The sequence below is a fragment of the Macrotis lagotis genome, chromosome X (assembly GCF_037893015.1).
Source record: "Macrotis lagotis isolate mMagLag1 chromosome X, bilby.v1.9.chrom.fasta, whole genome shotgun sequence".
NCBI classification, from domain to species: Eukaryota; Metazoa; Chordata; class Mammalia; order Peramelemorphia; family Peramelidae; genus Macrotis; species Macrotis lagotis.
The window spans coordinates 37,833,126-37,848,010 of NC_133666.1; the positions used below are offsets into that span (position 1 = coordinate 37,833,126).

General features: G+C 41.4%; 1 protein-coding gene across 1 annotated transcript; it reads right to left on the reverse strand.

The window, feature by feature from the left end:
- Positions 1-5,322: 5,322 nt before the first annotated feature.
- SLITRK4 (SLIT and NTRK like family member 4) lies at positions 5,323-12,164 on the reverse strand. The gene is made up of 2 exons (XM_074204374.1): positions 12,026-12,164; positions 5,323-11,141 (listed from the first exon to the last, which is right to left on the reverse strand). Exon 2 carries the CDS (start codon positions 11,089-11,091, stop codon positions 8,575-8,577), a length of 2,517 nt encoding a protein of 838 aa, XP_074060475.1. The 5' UTR covers positions 11,092-11,141; positions 12,026-12,164; the 3' UTR covers positions 5,323-8,574.
- Positions 12,165-14,885: the final 2,721 nt, after the last annotated feature.

Genomic DNA, 14,885 nt, shown 5'->3' on the forward strand with positions numbered 1-14,885 from the left:
CAAATGGGAGCCAATGAATATTTGATACAAGGGGAGTCCTTCTCAGAAAGGAGCGTGCAGCTAAGAAAATAACAACAGGGTTTATGGCAACACATGGCAAAGCTCACCATCTGTCAGCAAGCATACATTTCTTTAGTTATTGCAATGAATCCAGAGCTAAAAGCCCATTTCCTCTGGTACGTTACACATGCTGAAACTTGGCTTTCTATGTAAAGGAAATCTTAAGTACCACAAGAAACAGCTCCCCAATCTTGATGGTGTTTCTAATGATTTCACTACCATCTTGTCCTATTTCTGGGCAGGCATGGTTTCCTTTGGTGCTTCCTTCCAAAGTCGCATTTTCCATTGTCGTTGGTTGCCTAGAAGTTAGAGAAGGAATTGGGCGGGTATAAACAGATGCCTTCACTATATAAATAGCCAAGAGTTTCCAAATGATCTTTCCAGAACTGGATCCACCCTTTATAGGAGGGCAAATAATAAGGTTCTCCATTGACTAATAAGTATTCAAATGGACAAAGATAGAGGTACAATATAGATGGGAGTAACAGAAAGCAAACTAACTAGATTTGGAACCAAAGGAAGTTGCCTCTACTGTTCACTAATTGTACAACCTGGAGTAGATGATTTACCTCTTTCAAGTCTCAACTGGCTCATATGGAAAATGGGGACACTCCTCCTTTCCCCCTCCCTAAATCAGAGGGCTCCTAAGATCAAATGAGGTCATATATGTATAGGAGTAAATAAAGGGTTTCCTAACTAAGAAAACCTACCCAGAACTATACTGGATCTTTTGAGAAAGTAGAAATGCCCAAGTTGGACAGTGCTTTCTGATTTCGCTTTTCCTCCTGCAACAGACTAAAAATTATCCATAAGCTACCTGGTACCATAGGTTGTGTCTGCTGTTTATAAACAGCCGAAGAGAACTTCCAGCAGTGAGGACTTGGCAAGCCTGAGTCATCCTGCTATGGAACAAGGGAATCTGTGGCAAAGTACATTTGTTTCCTGGGGTTCTTCACATGAATTGGCCTCTCCAATATATCCTTGGTGATTTTCATTGATATGAAGCTTCTGAAAATTAACAACAGCCAACAACAACAAAAACAATAGCCTGGGAACCTCTTAGCCCCTGTTTTAGAGTTCTACTATCGGTTGCAATTTCTCTACATCAAAATTAAATTTATGCATGATTCCAAAGTTTTATTCCCCTATTCCTCTCCCCCTAGAAAAGAGCACTACTTATCTCTCTCAGAACTAGGGTTCTATCTAGACCCCAACGTCACAGGCCTTTTTGAGCAATTCCACCCATCCAGCAGTTAATTCCCCAGCCTCTGACTAACGCCTTCTGCCAAAACAGCCAGACTGGTCCCTTTGTGTGGATACAACCCTAATTTCATCTCGGGTTTAAGAAAAATAGAAGATTTGGCCATGATCCCAATTCAGCAATTGTTTCTTCTGACAACTAGACATTTTCTCTTAAGGCTCTTTAGCCATCTACTTCCCTGATCTCGCACTAACACATTACTCTGCACACAGTAGGAACCCAATAATTGTAGCCAACTAACCACTTTAAAAAAGGGAATCTTCCATGCTGTGACTTAATACAAGTTTTCACTTTGGGGCTCTTCAACTGAGATTGAGATGTCCTCATAAGCCTTCCCTGAATAAAGTCTATTACAACCCACACTCTCTGGTTACCCAGGGATTGCATTAAACACTAAATTTTGTAAGCTTCTCAACATTGAATTGGAGCATGTCAGAACTAGCAGAACCTCAGAGAGATCATTTAGTTCCTATGTGCCTAACAAGAAGTCCACAGGTCAAATGGAGCCTTCCAGACCCCAGGAAGTGTAATGGGTGGAGATCAGTTACCTAGTGAGATAGCATCCCTCTGTTCATCACTAACTTTGCTGAATCGATTGCTGCTAGCCAGCAGATTAACAGGACCAATTTGTAATTGTGGTCTGCATACATCTGGACTTCTGATCATGTGCTTCTTGTTGAAAAAGCTTGGATGACACTGATCTGGTTAAGTTCCCTCACAGATGAAGCTTGAGAGCCTAATTTATGAGAAGTGACTTGCCCAAGGTCACACAGAAGAGCAGCAGAACTGGGAGGAGAATTCCCCATCCTGACTTATAGGCCAGTACTCTTATATACTGACAACACTAACAGTGATTATGATAGCTGGCATTTATATAACACATTAAGGTGTCCAAATCCCCTTTCATATATTATCTCATTGTTCCTACTAGGACATTGGTGGTGCTGCTCAACTGTGAGAAGGAATAAAACTGTACCCTAAGAGAAGAACAAATGACTAAAAATCAGGGAAGGCTCAAGGGACCCCCCCAGGACCTCATTTGTGTTGCATGTACCATAGTGACCTAACCTAAATTAGAAAGTGAAATGGCACATAGAGGCAGGCAAAACAAATTCAGGCTGAAGCATCCACTTTTGTGAGAACCTGAGGCAAAAATATATCTTTCTTTTATCTTGAAAAAAGATAAGACTGCTTTGGCCCCCTAAGTCATCCTGTGCTTCTCTCTGAGCAGGTGTGTTATTGAATCAAAACCTGACTGAAGGTCTGTTGGGATGAATTTCTAAATTCAACAGTATAGATGATTACTTAATAAACACACTCAAATGACTGTCAATGTGACCTATGAGAATTCTTTTTATTGACATTAAGAGTATTGAATAGTCATTCTAGAGTATTTCTACTGAGACAGGGCTCACAGGAGTGAACCTGAAGGGTGGCTGTGGTATTGCCATGGACCTTTCTCAGATCTAATTGATGTTGAAAATGAATGATCAGTACATTCATTTTTGATACTGACAGATCCTGCAAGGACTATTTCTATATGATTAAACAAAACAATTTTTACATTTATGCCATGGACTAGGATTATAAGGATGTTAAAATTAATTGTATTTGGAGAATTTGGTCATTTTCTATAAAGGTAAACTGCCATAGAATGTTGAGCAATTATCTGGTGAATTGGGACTATATAGAGAATTAAAGTAGAATCTGGCCTTCAGGAATGTTTTGCAATACTTTTTTGTTTGTTTGTTCGTTTGTTGATCTGGGAGGGAATGGGGAGAAGAAAGGGACATGCCAGGCAGAGGGTGGGGAGGAAGAAGGGCAAATGTTTTCCAAATAATTGTTTCAATGTTCCACTTCTTTTTTTGCCCCTGACACCAAAGTAACCAAAGAAAATTGCTTCCCTCCTCAAAAAGGGAAGTCAGTCTAGTTATTTGGTATTAGGTACACACACACACACACACACATACACACACACACACGCACACATGCAGACACACACACATGCACATACACACACGCACATACACACACACACGCAAACACACCAAAAAAAACCCCACAGGTTGTTTTTGTTAAATCAACATTTTCCAATGTAGTTCAAACATATTGTGCACACAAGCATAGTTAACACTTAAAAAGAAATGACATTGAAACCTAGATAAAGTACAATTCTGTACAGTTAAAACAATCCTCCTGGACACTCCATATAACCTATTGTATGTTTTGGATGATGGTTAGGTCTACACAAGAACTGCAGAGTGGAGAACTAAAATATTATTCAAATAATTAAAGATTTAAAAAAAAAACTTTAATGCCTATTTAATGGAGGAAAGAACATTTTGGGGACTTATGTGCACACTTGCAACAATTCTCCACTTCATTTCACAAATATAGACCTAGCCATAGAGTAGCTAGTTAATTCTGTTCTACACAGCCAATCTGAAATGGAAGGTGGGGCAGTTATCCAGATAAAGCAAGCCAAATGAATTATGGTCTGACCACAGTGAATTTAATCCTTTCTGAAAATAGGACCATCCTCCCTTCCCCATTCCCCCATCCCAAATCTATTACTGGACAGTTGGGAAACAAAGACCCAGTACCTCAGCAATTGCTCCTTGAGGAAAGCCGGGAAGAAAGAAAGAAAGCCTGCAAACTTGTGACGGAGCTGCTTGTGGCTTTTTTTTAAATAAAGCAACAAAAAAAATAAACTGTGACATGTTGTCCCAACCTACCAAGATTGACTATCTATGTTGTTTGAACACGTGATAATTGCGTGACCTTTTCCTTTACGGTGGTTGTGTAGATCAGATCCCACAGAAATGCGTGTATTTTCATTTCTATTTTCTATCAGATAATTTCCTGTACATAAATGTATTCAGTTAACATTTATTAATATAGATGGTTCACATTCATTTTTAGTTTCAAATGACACTGATCAACCAAGATTCATTCAGTTCATCTTTTTTTTCCCCTTACATTACAACCACAGTGAACTGATGGACTAGTTATTGGGATAATCTTTTCAAAAACAAATTGTATAGACAGTATATTGTCGTATGGCTGGGTAATTGGACTCTAAAGAGTCAAGCTGGTGGCTTGTTATAAACTCAAGTTAAATTCTAAGATACAGTATCTGACTGTATTTTGATGTCAAATAACAATATTTGCCAATCAGCAATGATGCCAGATGAAATCCAATTGCTTCTAACCCCATCTGACAATTCTCCAAGGGGGGTCACTGGTTAGAGAGAATGCAAAATGAAAATATGGTTGAAAACAAAACATTTCTTAGCATAAATTTAAGAATGAAATTGAATAAATACAGTATCCTAAGTGACATCTTTATCCTTAAACCTCAGAGAAATAGCAATCTTCTTAATTATTGTTTGATTTCTTCTGATAATGAATGGAAGGATAAATATATTTAACAAACTCTAGCTTCAAAAATGAGTATACTAAACAATTTTATTAATTTCCCATACAAAATGGCATTTAATAAAGTCTGTCTAATACCTTTATGCTGCTGAAAGCAAACAGAGGTCATTAAAACATTTTCTTTTCAGTGACCAAATAGCATTAACTGTATTTTGTACTATAAACTAATCTAAAAATATTAATGATCAAAGCAGGGTAAAAACAATACAATTTGTTTCTTTACTTTATTTCAAAATAGTGATTATAAATACATTCTTATTATATTTCCTCCCCCAGCTCTTTGGATGCAACAACAATAACGACAAAAAAAAAAACACCCCCCAAAAACCCAAAACCTCACTGTGCTCATTTCATACAATATCAATGTACAAATCATGCAAAAGATAAGATAGATTAATAATATCACCACCATAAATTTCTAGATGTGATGTTATATCTGAGATATCTGTTAACATTAGTCATGAGGCCCATGCCTTTTATAATGTATGCATCCTTATGGCTTTTAAAACAAAAGAAGAAAATAAAAGGAAACAAAGAAACAGATCTAATAAAACTGACTTTAGATGATTTTCTGATTGATTTTTATTCTGTTTAATTTTCAGCAAGAAAAGCTAAATTTTGACTATACATCAGCTGACACTGTACTTGAACCACTGAACTCGAATAGCTGCTTTCTGATGAAATTACACAAAGATGTACTCTTTCAAAGAAATGATTAATCTTTATTAATTTTCATAAAAAAATAATTTAAGACTTACTTGAGAATACATGGACACAATATATTTTTTGTAACCCTTCCATTGCTGTTAATACCGGTTCGTTTCCCTTGCAACAGTTCTAAAAGAATCCATTCAAATGTGTACACGGCCAAGAAAGCCATGATTTGTCCAGCCACACTGACAAGCTGTGATTCTTGGGTTTTCTTCATTTGAATGCAAATTCTACTAGAAATGTTGAACCACAATATATGCACTACCCCTCCAAGGATTAAACTAACATCAAGATTGTATTTATACTGACAAAATATGGAGATATAGTATTTTGACAGCTTTTGCACTCAACCCAAAACTTACACCTAAGTACAATACTGAAAAATTTTCAAAAAGAACTGTGGACGGACCTGTGCAAAATAGTATACACTATATAATGTAGGCACAATGAATTTGGTTAAGGATAGCATCTCAGCCTTAACTACTAGTCTTCTAACCACCATTCAGTTCCAGTCAGTACCTCCAAATAACCATGCTTCTGGAATTTCCTTTCACATTTTTTTTTCCATTGAAGATTTTTGTTTTTGTTTATGAATCTCTCTCAAGAGACCAAGATACAGACAATATGCTAGCTAGTTACAGAGAGTCTTCAGACCGTAGCAGGAAGTCTTCTTTTTGCCGATCTTCTGGCAACCATTTAGTCTGCCCACTCTGGATAAAAGGTATCATCACAATGGCCCAGCACCCCCAAATCGCTGATGAAACTAAACTCTTAGTGTTCATCATTGAAGCGTCCACTTCAGATTTCACAATCCATACTTCATTGATCAGAGGATCAACTAAAATACTTGGGAGTTTTTGTTCGTTTTTGTCCTGTAAGATCTTTATGCATTTAGGAAGCCGTGATTCCCCAGATGCATACGTGTTTGGTAATGACATCATACGATTTCAGATGGCATTTTGGTTGAACATTGTCTGTCACACATGTAACTTAATGCCAATTTTCAACCTTGGAATTCAATAGCTGTTTCAGGCTTTTTGTAAATGTGTAAAATTTCTCACACAAACTTTATTTCAAGGAGACCACACACCTTAGAGTTCTAAGAGCACCACCAGCAAGGAGATGTGAAAACTAAGGAGAGAATTCTTTTCACTCTCCTTTAAAATATTTTTTAAAACCAATTGTATATATATATGCATATATATTTACATATACATATATACATTGATATCTAGGTTGTATGCCAAACATCCTCCCAGAGCAAATGCAGAAGGCCCTGGAAATGAAGAGTTTATCACCAAGATTGTTGATAGAACTTCTGCCACAGTGTCATCTCAGAAGGGCCACTTGAAAAGCATGAAGAAAATCTGTTTACTTTCCTTGTCACTGGATTGATCAATGTATTGATTATAGAAGGTGGCAGAGGGCAACATTATGGAGGCAGGTCAAAGCAGAATGGCTTTCCCATTGGTACTTTGCCAAGAGGGAGAGAGTCTCTGTATCTTGCAAACACCTTCGATGAATGGGTGTTTGAGTATCTTGATCCGTTTGACTCCCACCTTATCTGCCAAAACAACCACAATGGTATCATTTGGGGAGTCATGGGACTATAAAATACTGTGAACTGAACTGAGACCAATAAATGCATTTTACAATGTGGCCTCTACCAGCCAGGATTACCATGTTTACTGTTCCACTTGATGATCTGACATTGTTCAGAGACTGAAGGAACAGTATACTGGTGCATATGAAGATTAAGCTATTTACCTTACTCTTTACTTTTTTTTTTTTTGTAAATACTTGTAGTGAAAACTATTAGATTAAGCTGTAGAACCCTGAAAAGCAAGACAACTGATGGCAAATACCAACTGTCTGGGAGACACGATACTATAAAACTAATGAATCTATTTTAAAATGCACAATTGGTAACAAATCTGAAGAGAATATGCTAATTTCACAAGAATTTCACAGAACACCTTTTTTTTGTTTGTTTGTTTGTTTGTTTGTTTTAAATTATACCTGATCACGTTATCCAGAATAGTTCTATACACTTCATCTCTTGCTTTTGGATTGGTATCTTTTCTGTTTTAATTTCTACTGAATGATAGATGCACTGTGATCAGGAAAACAAGTCAGGCATATTAAATACATATTAAGGAGTACATATTTTTCTATTTAGTGTACAAGGTATTTCATAAATATGAATTATATTACAAAAATAGTTTCTGGTGCGCTCACATGGTAAGCATCTGGCTTATTTTGGCCAACCTTAGAGGATTGTAGCTATTTCACATAACTGAGGACAAACTCTAGTCATAGTTTGAATTTTGAGTTGTATTTAATTCTGCATTAACATCAATTATTTAATCTTCAGGTCACCACAAATGCTGTATAAATCACATTGATTTTTTTCTCTTTTAAATTTTATGTATAGACAGGTATGCTTAAAGTGTTCCAATTTATTTTCATCGGTATGTAATGCATGGTATATTTTTTAAAACAAATGTTTGCACAATTTAACATCAGTAAATCCAGTGGTTTCAAGATGCAGGCCATAAAGGTACCAATTTACAAATACTACCGAATGTTCTCTCTTTGCATGCTTTTAAAAAAAACTTTTCAGAGAATCTTTAAACAGAGTTGTTACAATGCCACAAATCAAAGGATTCCTCCAGTTCCACCACCAACTTAATCCACGTGCAAGATGAAGGACCCAGCTGAGGTACAAACACTGCTACCAGTTTGCTTGTGTTTGCTTTAACAAATCACAAGGAGGCGAAGGTTTTGCAGTGGGGGAGGGGGTACAAAACCAGTTTGCCCCTTGCGGTTAAATTCAGCGTAATAGGTATATAAAGCATCCCTTTGGCAATAGAGTTTGCAGTATCCCCACAGGATTCCACAGTCTAAGTTTTATGGAGTGAAATCCACTGAAGGTCAAAATCCTTCTCTATTTGACAACTCATATGTGACTACAGTTAATCTGACACCCTTGGAAACACCTGCCTCTATGCCTATTGATAATATAGAATTTGGAAGTTAGAAGTCAACAAAAGGCACTTTCATCATTAAATAAATGTCCTCTGTAGGAAATAAGACTGCATGACCTATATTTTGTTCAAAGCTGTTTGCTCTTCAAGGACTTGTAGGTAGTCGGGAGAACTCTGAAGCTTTGCTTTAAGTTCAAAATATTCACTCTTTCTCTGCTCTACAACAATTTTACTATGATTACCTCCTATTAGTGATTTCTTATTTTTCTTGTCTTGTTGCTTTTCCGGATAGCGGATCTCAAAGCCACTGACCCCGATGCTGTTGTACTCCTTTTTGCTCTCCAGAAAATTCTGAATGAATACATTTGAATCCCGGCCAGGGAATAACTCATCCAACTCATCGATTGTGCTCAGTCTTTTCCTGGTATCCACATGGACGAGATCCTTGTCCTTTTCGGGCGCATTTCTCAGGATGACTTTCTGGCCTGGTGGTTCCGAGAACATGAAGCCTGCTTCAGCCTCTTTCAAGCCACACGTGTGGCTCTTGCTCATCTGCTCAATGGTCTGGGGGATGAAGGCTTCTGCTGCCAGCCCATCTTTCTTGTTGGTCTTGTGCTCGTGCTTCCTCAGCTGCAGTTGCATGGAGCTGCATTCTGGGTTTCCCAGGCCTTCATGCTTCACCATTGGTTTCTTGTTGCGCCGGAGCACAAAGACTAGGAGGCAGAAAGCAACAAACACAGTTAAAATCAAGACCACCAGAATACTCAAGATCAAAATGGACAGAGGGACTGGGCCTCCGGGAGGACTTCGGATGGGCCCCATCGGTGTGGTGAGGGTGATGGCGGGTATGGGACTGGTGAAGGGAGAAGAAGGCCTGTTGAGCAGCTTGGGACACAGGATTTCATTTTTGAGGGACTTTAGCTCAATGCTGGCAAACTGGACAGGCGTTTCACATTTCAACTCCTTCATCACAATGTCATCTTTTAGTTTCTCCAGCCACAGCTTTAGGGCCACCAAGTCACAAGTGCAGTCCCAGGGGTTGCCCTCCAGGTCTATTTGTGTAAGGGACTGGAGCTGATCCAGCACCCCACTCACAGGCAGGTACATGAATTTGTTGTTCCTCAGGTTCAGCCGAGCCAGAGGAGCACCTGCAAAAATGTAAACTGGCAGGCTCTTTAAGAGGTTGTTGTTCAAATACAACAACTGCAAATTGGGCATTGAGTCAAAGGTGCCAGCTAAGATTTCTATGATCCAGTTGTATTCCAAATAGAGATACTGTAGGTTGTACAGACCCGCAAACATTTCCGGGTACAGCCGTTCTAGCTGATTGCCATTGAGATAGAGTCTGCGGAGATTAGTGAGGTTCCGGAACACCTCTCCCTTGATCGCTGTAATCTGATTGCTGCCTAAGTGGAGGAGATCCAGACCTTCAAATTCCATAAAGTCAGAGGTGTCCACATCTTTAATCTGATTGCCATTGACATGCAGCTTCTTGGCATTTAAGGGTTTGGGCATCAACTCGGCCATTGATTGAATGTTTTTTTCTTGGCAATTGACACTTAAGCCTAAATCAGAAGGGTGAGTTTTGCAAAAACAAGGGATCGGGCAAGGTGTCAGTGGTGGTACCCTAGTTTGATAGGATACAATCTGACTCAGGTTCCGATTTGAGAGGGCTTTGCCTGCCACGATGCTGGAGATCTTTGAAGGATTGGTTGTTTTGGGGGGCTTTGTCACTAATCTCTGTAAGGAAGTTTGGGTTGTGTGGCCATTGGGTGTGGTATAGCCATTTTCCAGCTGAGAGGGTGGTAGGATCCGCACATCGAAATCACTTCCAGTTCCCATGGAGCATAATTCTTGCTTATTGGTTTCCTTCAGAAGCCTCCCATACAAGTCACTGGGCGTTTCACAGATAGCCTCCCCTATGTAAATGTTATAGGGCATGTTCTCCAGCCATGCTTTTAAAGGCAGCAGATCACAGCTGCAATTCCAAGGGTTATCTTCGAGCTGTAATTCAACGACCCGGCCAATGTGTTCCAGCACACCGATGTAGGGCAGCTTCTGTATTCGATTGCCACGGATATCCAGATGGGTCAAAGATGCGAATCGGAAAATATTATCGGGAAGGAACGAAATCAGATTGTCGTTCAGAATGAGCACTTTCAGTTTATGGAGTTTATTGAAGGCTCCCCGTTCAATATACTTGATTAAATTGTAGTCGGCCTGGAGATACTCCAAGTTCTCTATGCCAAGGAAAGTGTCAGCTCGGAGAACCTTTAATTCATTGTTATTCAAGTGCAACTGTTTTAATGCGCTGAGCCCCAGGAAGGCTCCTCCCTCGATGTTCTGCAATTTATTATTCCCCAGCTGCAGGGAGACCGCATGTGAAAAATTGAGAAATGTGTTGGGATAGAGGACAATTAACAAATTATTTTGAAAATTGAGGTGGTAAAAATTGGACCAGGGTGGTTTCAATTGATTTGGTCTGAAGACAGAAACCTTTTCACAGTTGACATAGAGCACATTCTCCACTGACACACAGGAGCACACATTGCAAATTTCCACCGAGGGGTCAGACTCAGTATTTGTCGAAGCATAAATGGGGGTGGACAAAACCAGAAAGAGCCAAAGTAACATCTTCTTGCATTCAGCAAACAACTTTATGCTTCTGAATAAAGATAAAGAATCTAAAAAAAAACACAAAAGAAAACATTTTTTTCAATGGTCATTCTCTCCAAAATTCATCTGGGCAGAAACTCTTACCCTAGTGAACGATTAGGTAATAGAGGGCTCATATTTATGTATGTGTGCACGTGTATACAGAGATACATATGGGGTTATATTTTTACATATGCAGTCATGTTTATTTACATATAGATTTATGTCTGTATAGGCATATGTAAACATATACACCCATACATATATAAAACAAATAGTTAAATCTCAGAGATTCAATATTTACCAAGATCTGACACTGTTCCCCACCCCACCCCATCCTCAGAAAACCCAATCCAAACACCATGCATTAATGTGACTAGTTCTAATGATTTGGATGGAATGTATATAAAATGGTATAGGGCAAAAAAAAGCAAATACAAGGAAAGAGCCTCAGTTATGGCAAAAGCCTGGCCATTCCATACACATTTCCTCTAGTCAGCTTGTGCCAAAGCTTTCCTTAGCATTGACCTCAGCAGAAGTCCACAGTGTTTGACTGCTCAAGTTCAGAACCAGAACCACAAAGGAGTTCTAATGTGTGAATTTGAAATAGGTGTTGGCATGATTAGAAAGCTAGATCACAAGGCAGCATAGTAGAAGTGTTGACTGAGAGGACATAATAAAAGAGCTAAATTGGTGTGGAGCCCAGAGAGTTAAGAGACAAGTAGAAGGGGTCTAGGGCAGCCACAACAATACCTTTCTATTTGGACAGCAGTTTAAAGGATGCAAATTGCTTTTATATCCACCATCTACTATGGGCATCACAGTATCCCTGTAATGTAAATAAGATAGGCAGTATTGTCTGTCTTTCTACAGTCAAGGAAACTACATTTTAAAAGAAAAAAAAATGAGTTACCCAAGGTCACTCAGCTGGTCTTTCAACCACACCAATATGGTTTAGCTTAAGTCTACAGTTGGGCTGAATTCTACTGAATAGTTCACTCCCATGCTTTTCAGGCTAAGAGAAGGCAGGTGTTGTTATAGGAAGAGGAAAAATAACCTGGGGGATAGAAGAGGAAAGATTTGTTATCTGGAAGATATCTCTAGCTACAGCACAGTCATCACACACGCACACACACACACACACACACACACACACAGAGACACACAAAATAGAAACACCCTACCACAACAAAACTTGTCCTGAGGGAGTCCTCAGAAAGAAATTTTCTATTTGAGTGCAGAGATAAATAGCTGATCTATCTTGGCATTACAGAGACTGTTGCCTCACTTTACTTCATGTCTCTCTACCCTTTCCTTTTTAGCTTCAGTCCATATGTTGGCTGCTACTTAGCCCAAACTCCTGCACCAGCCTTCTTTTACCACTGTCTCCCACTGATGGGTAGGGGATGGGGGGCGGGTAGGAAGTTCACACAGCGACATTCCTATGTGGCTCTAGCTGGGGAGGCTAGATATACTCTGTAGTCACAGCAGATTCTTGTCTTAAATTAATCAGTTCCCAGCTGTTCCCCCCTCCCCCCCACACCCTTCTTACCCCTGATCTCTAAGCAAATAGAATAACATTTGTTGGTAGAGTTTAATGCTTAGCAAATTAGTCCATTTTCTCCAAGTCTTCATGTATTCCATCACATCTACTCGAATTTCTGCAAGACAGACTTCCATCAACATATAAAGCATGTATTTTCTTTTTGATTTCTGCTAGGGTTAGCCATGTGATGTCTTCTGATGGGAAATAGCCAGAAAGCTGCTATCTCAAACTGGTTACCTTCAAACCATAATGAAAATCTATAAATTACCTAGGAATGCACAAAAGGAAAATGATGCAGTGAAAAAGCCATCCTATAGACACCCCTTTGTTTATTTTGCCCATGAGGGATGCCTATAATCATAGCAACAATAATAACAAAAATAATACTAATAATAACACATCACTTCCCTACAAGCAGACGAGCCATTAAGCATGACCTCCAGAGATCTGGAGTTTAAGGTGGGCCAAACCGAAACCAGAACTATGTTGCCAGAATGCTAATTGGATGCTGTAAAGACATACGTTGACCCTAGTTGGTATGACGGCAAGACTGCGAGTGCAAAAGAACTCGTAATTCCTAAGAATGACATCACCAACATCTCCAACCAACTCTCATTGTCAAAGCCAGAACTGTTTTCAGGGACCGTTTGCCTCGGCATGACCATGGATCCCCAGCTACCCACGTCCAGTTCAGCCATTTCTAGTCACTTTTCTGCCTCAGGTAGAAAGCTACATCTTCACCAGCACCAAACAAACAAACAAAAAAGCCACCCCAACAGAGCCTCAATTGAAAAGGGGGCTCCCTTCCCCCTCTAGATTTCTACTGTGGGTATCAAAAAAGGGGGGGCAGGGAAGAGCTAGGAGGAAGTTAAAAAAAAAAGACAGCTCCCTTCGAAAAGGAGGAAACAAGAGCCAGCTGGAATGGGAGAGAATTGGAAAAGAGGGAGTTCCAAGGAGAAGAGAATGACAAGAAGGAGCCAGAAAGAGGACAGAGGGATTAAGAGAAACTCGAAAGAGGGCAGAGGGGATGGAGAAGAATGAAAGCAGGGCAGAGGGTAAAAGGACAAAGTCAAAGAGAGAAACATGAAGCAAAAGGGAGAAAAAGCCTCGGCTACTTCCAGCGCTCTGGGGAGGCTGCTAGGCGCCTCTCCAGCCTTGCCGAGCGTCCTGCGGGGGGCTTTGCCAGCCAGATGCCCCTCTCGAGCTCCCAAGGCCAGGCATGGCCACACATGGAAGGAAGTCTTAGCAGAAATCCTTCACCCACTCTGGGAGCGTGTGATCGCAGCTCCTGCCCGGAGAGGGTGGGGGAGGGAAAGGGGAGGGGGAGCGGGGGAGCAGAAGACACACACACACACAGACACACACGCGCGCGCGCACACACACCACACACACACACACACACACACACACACACACACACACACACACACACAGACACGGCTAAGGGGAAGATGGCAAACGAAGCAGCCGCTTGCCTGCCTAGGGGAAGCCAGAGGGATTCGAGATGCTGCCGCTCCGGGCCCCGAAAGGAGTCCCGAGGTGGCCGATGGCAGCGACTGCGAGTACCGCATTGCCGCAACCCCCGGGTCCAAGGCCGGGGACTGAAGCCGGCCCCCTTCAGCTGCCCAGGCTTGAGCGACTGGCACAGGGGCAGTCCTATCCCAACCCACCGAGGGGAGCAGCTGGAGTTTCCCAGACGCCTCTTTAAAGGCTTCGAGAGATGGGGCGGGGGAGGGGGTAGGGTTGAGGATGCCAGGCGTCGAAGGCTGGAGTCTTTCCGCACCCCCCTTTTCTCCCCTCCCCCCGTCGAAAGTGCCCTGCTCCCCCCCCCCCCCAGCACTCTCAGCTCGTGCCAATCTAGGATGGACCAGGGCAGAACGGGAGCGGTATCCAGGCGTCTCCATCCTGCCTGCCATCAGAGCAGCCCCCGGCCCCGGCTAGAAAGCCGACCTTTTCAAAGTCCCTTTTCCCGTCCCCACCCCGGCTTCGGCTCCTCTCTGCGGGAGCCCCCTGCTTACCCACCAGATCGTGCCAGCTGCAGCATCTCCTTAAGGTCCCAGGCAAGCGCCGAGCCCTGGCCCGGCGAAGTGGTGGCGAAGGGTCAAAGGCGCCGAGAGAGAGAAGCCCGAAGGGCCGGCTGGCGACCAGCGAGAGGCTGAGCCCGGGTGGGGAGGGGGGGGGCTGAGCAGCTAGGTCCCCTTTGGGCGCCCGAGCCTTGGGGCGGCCG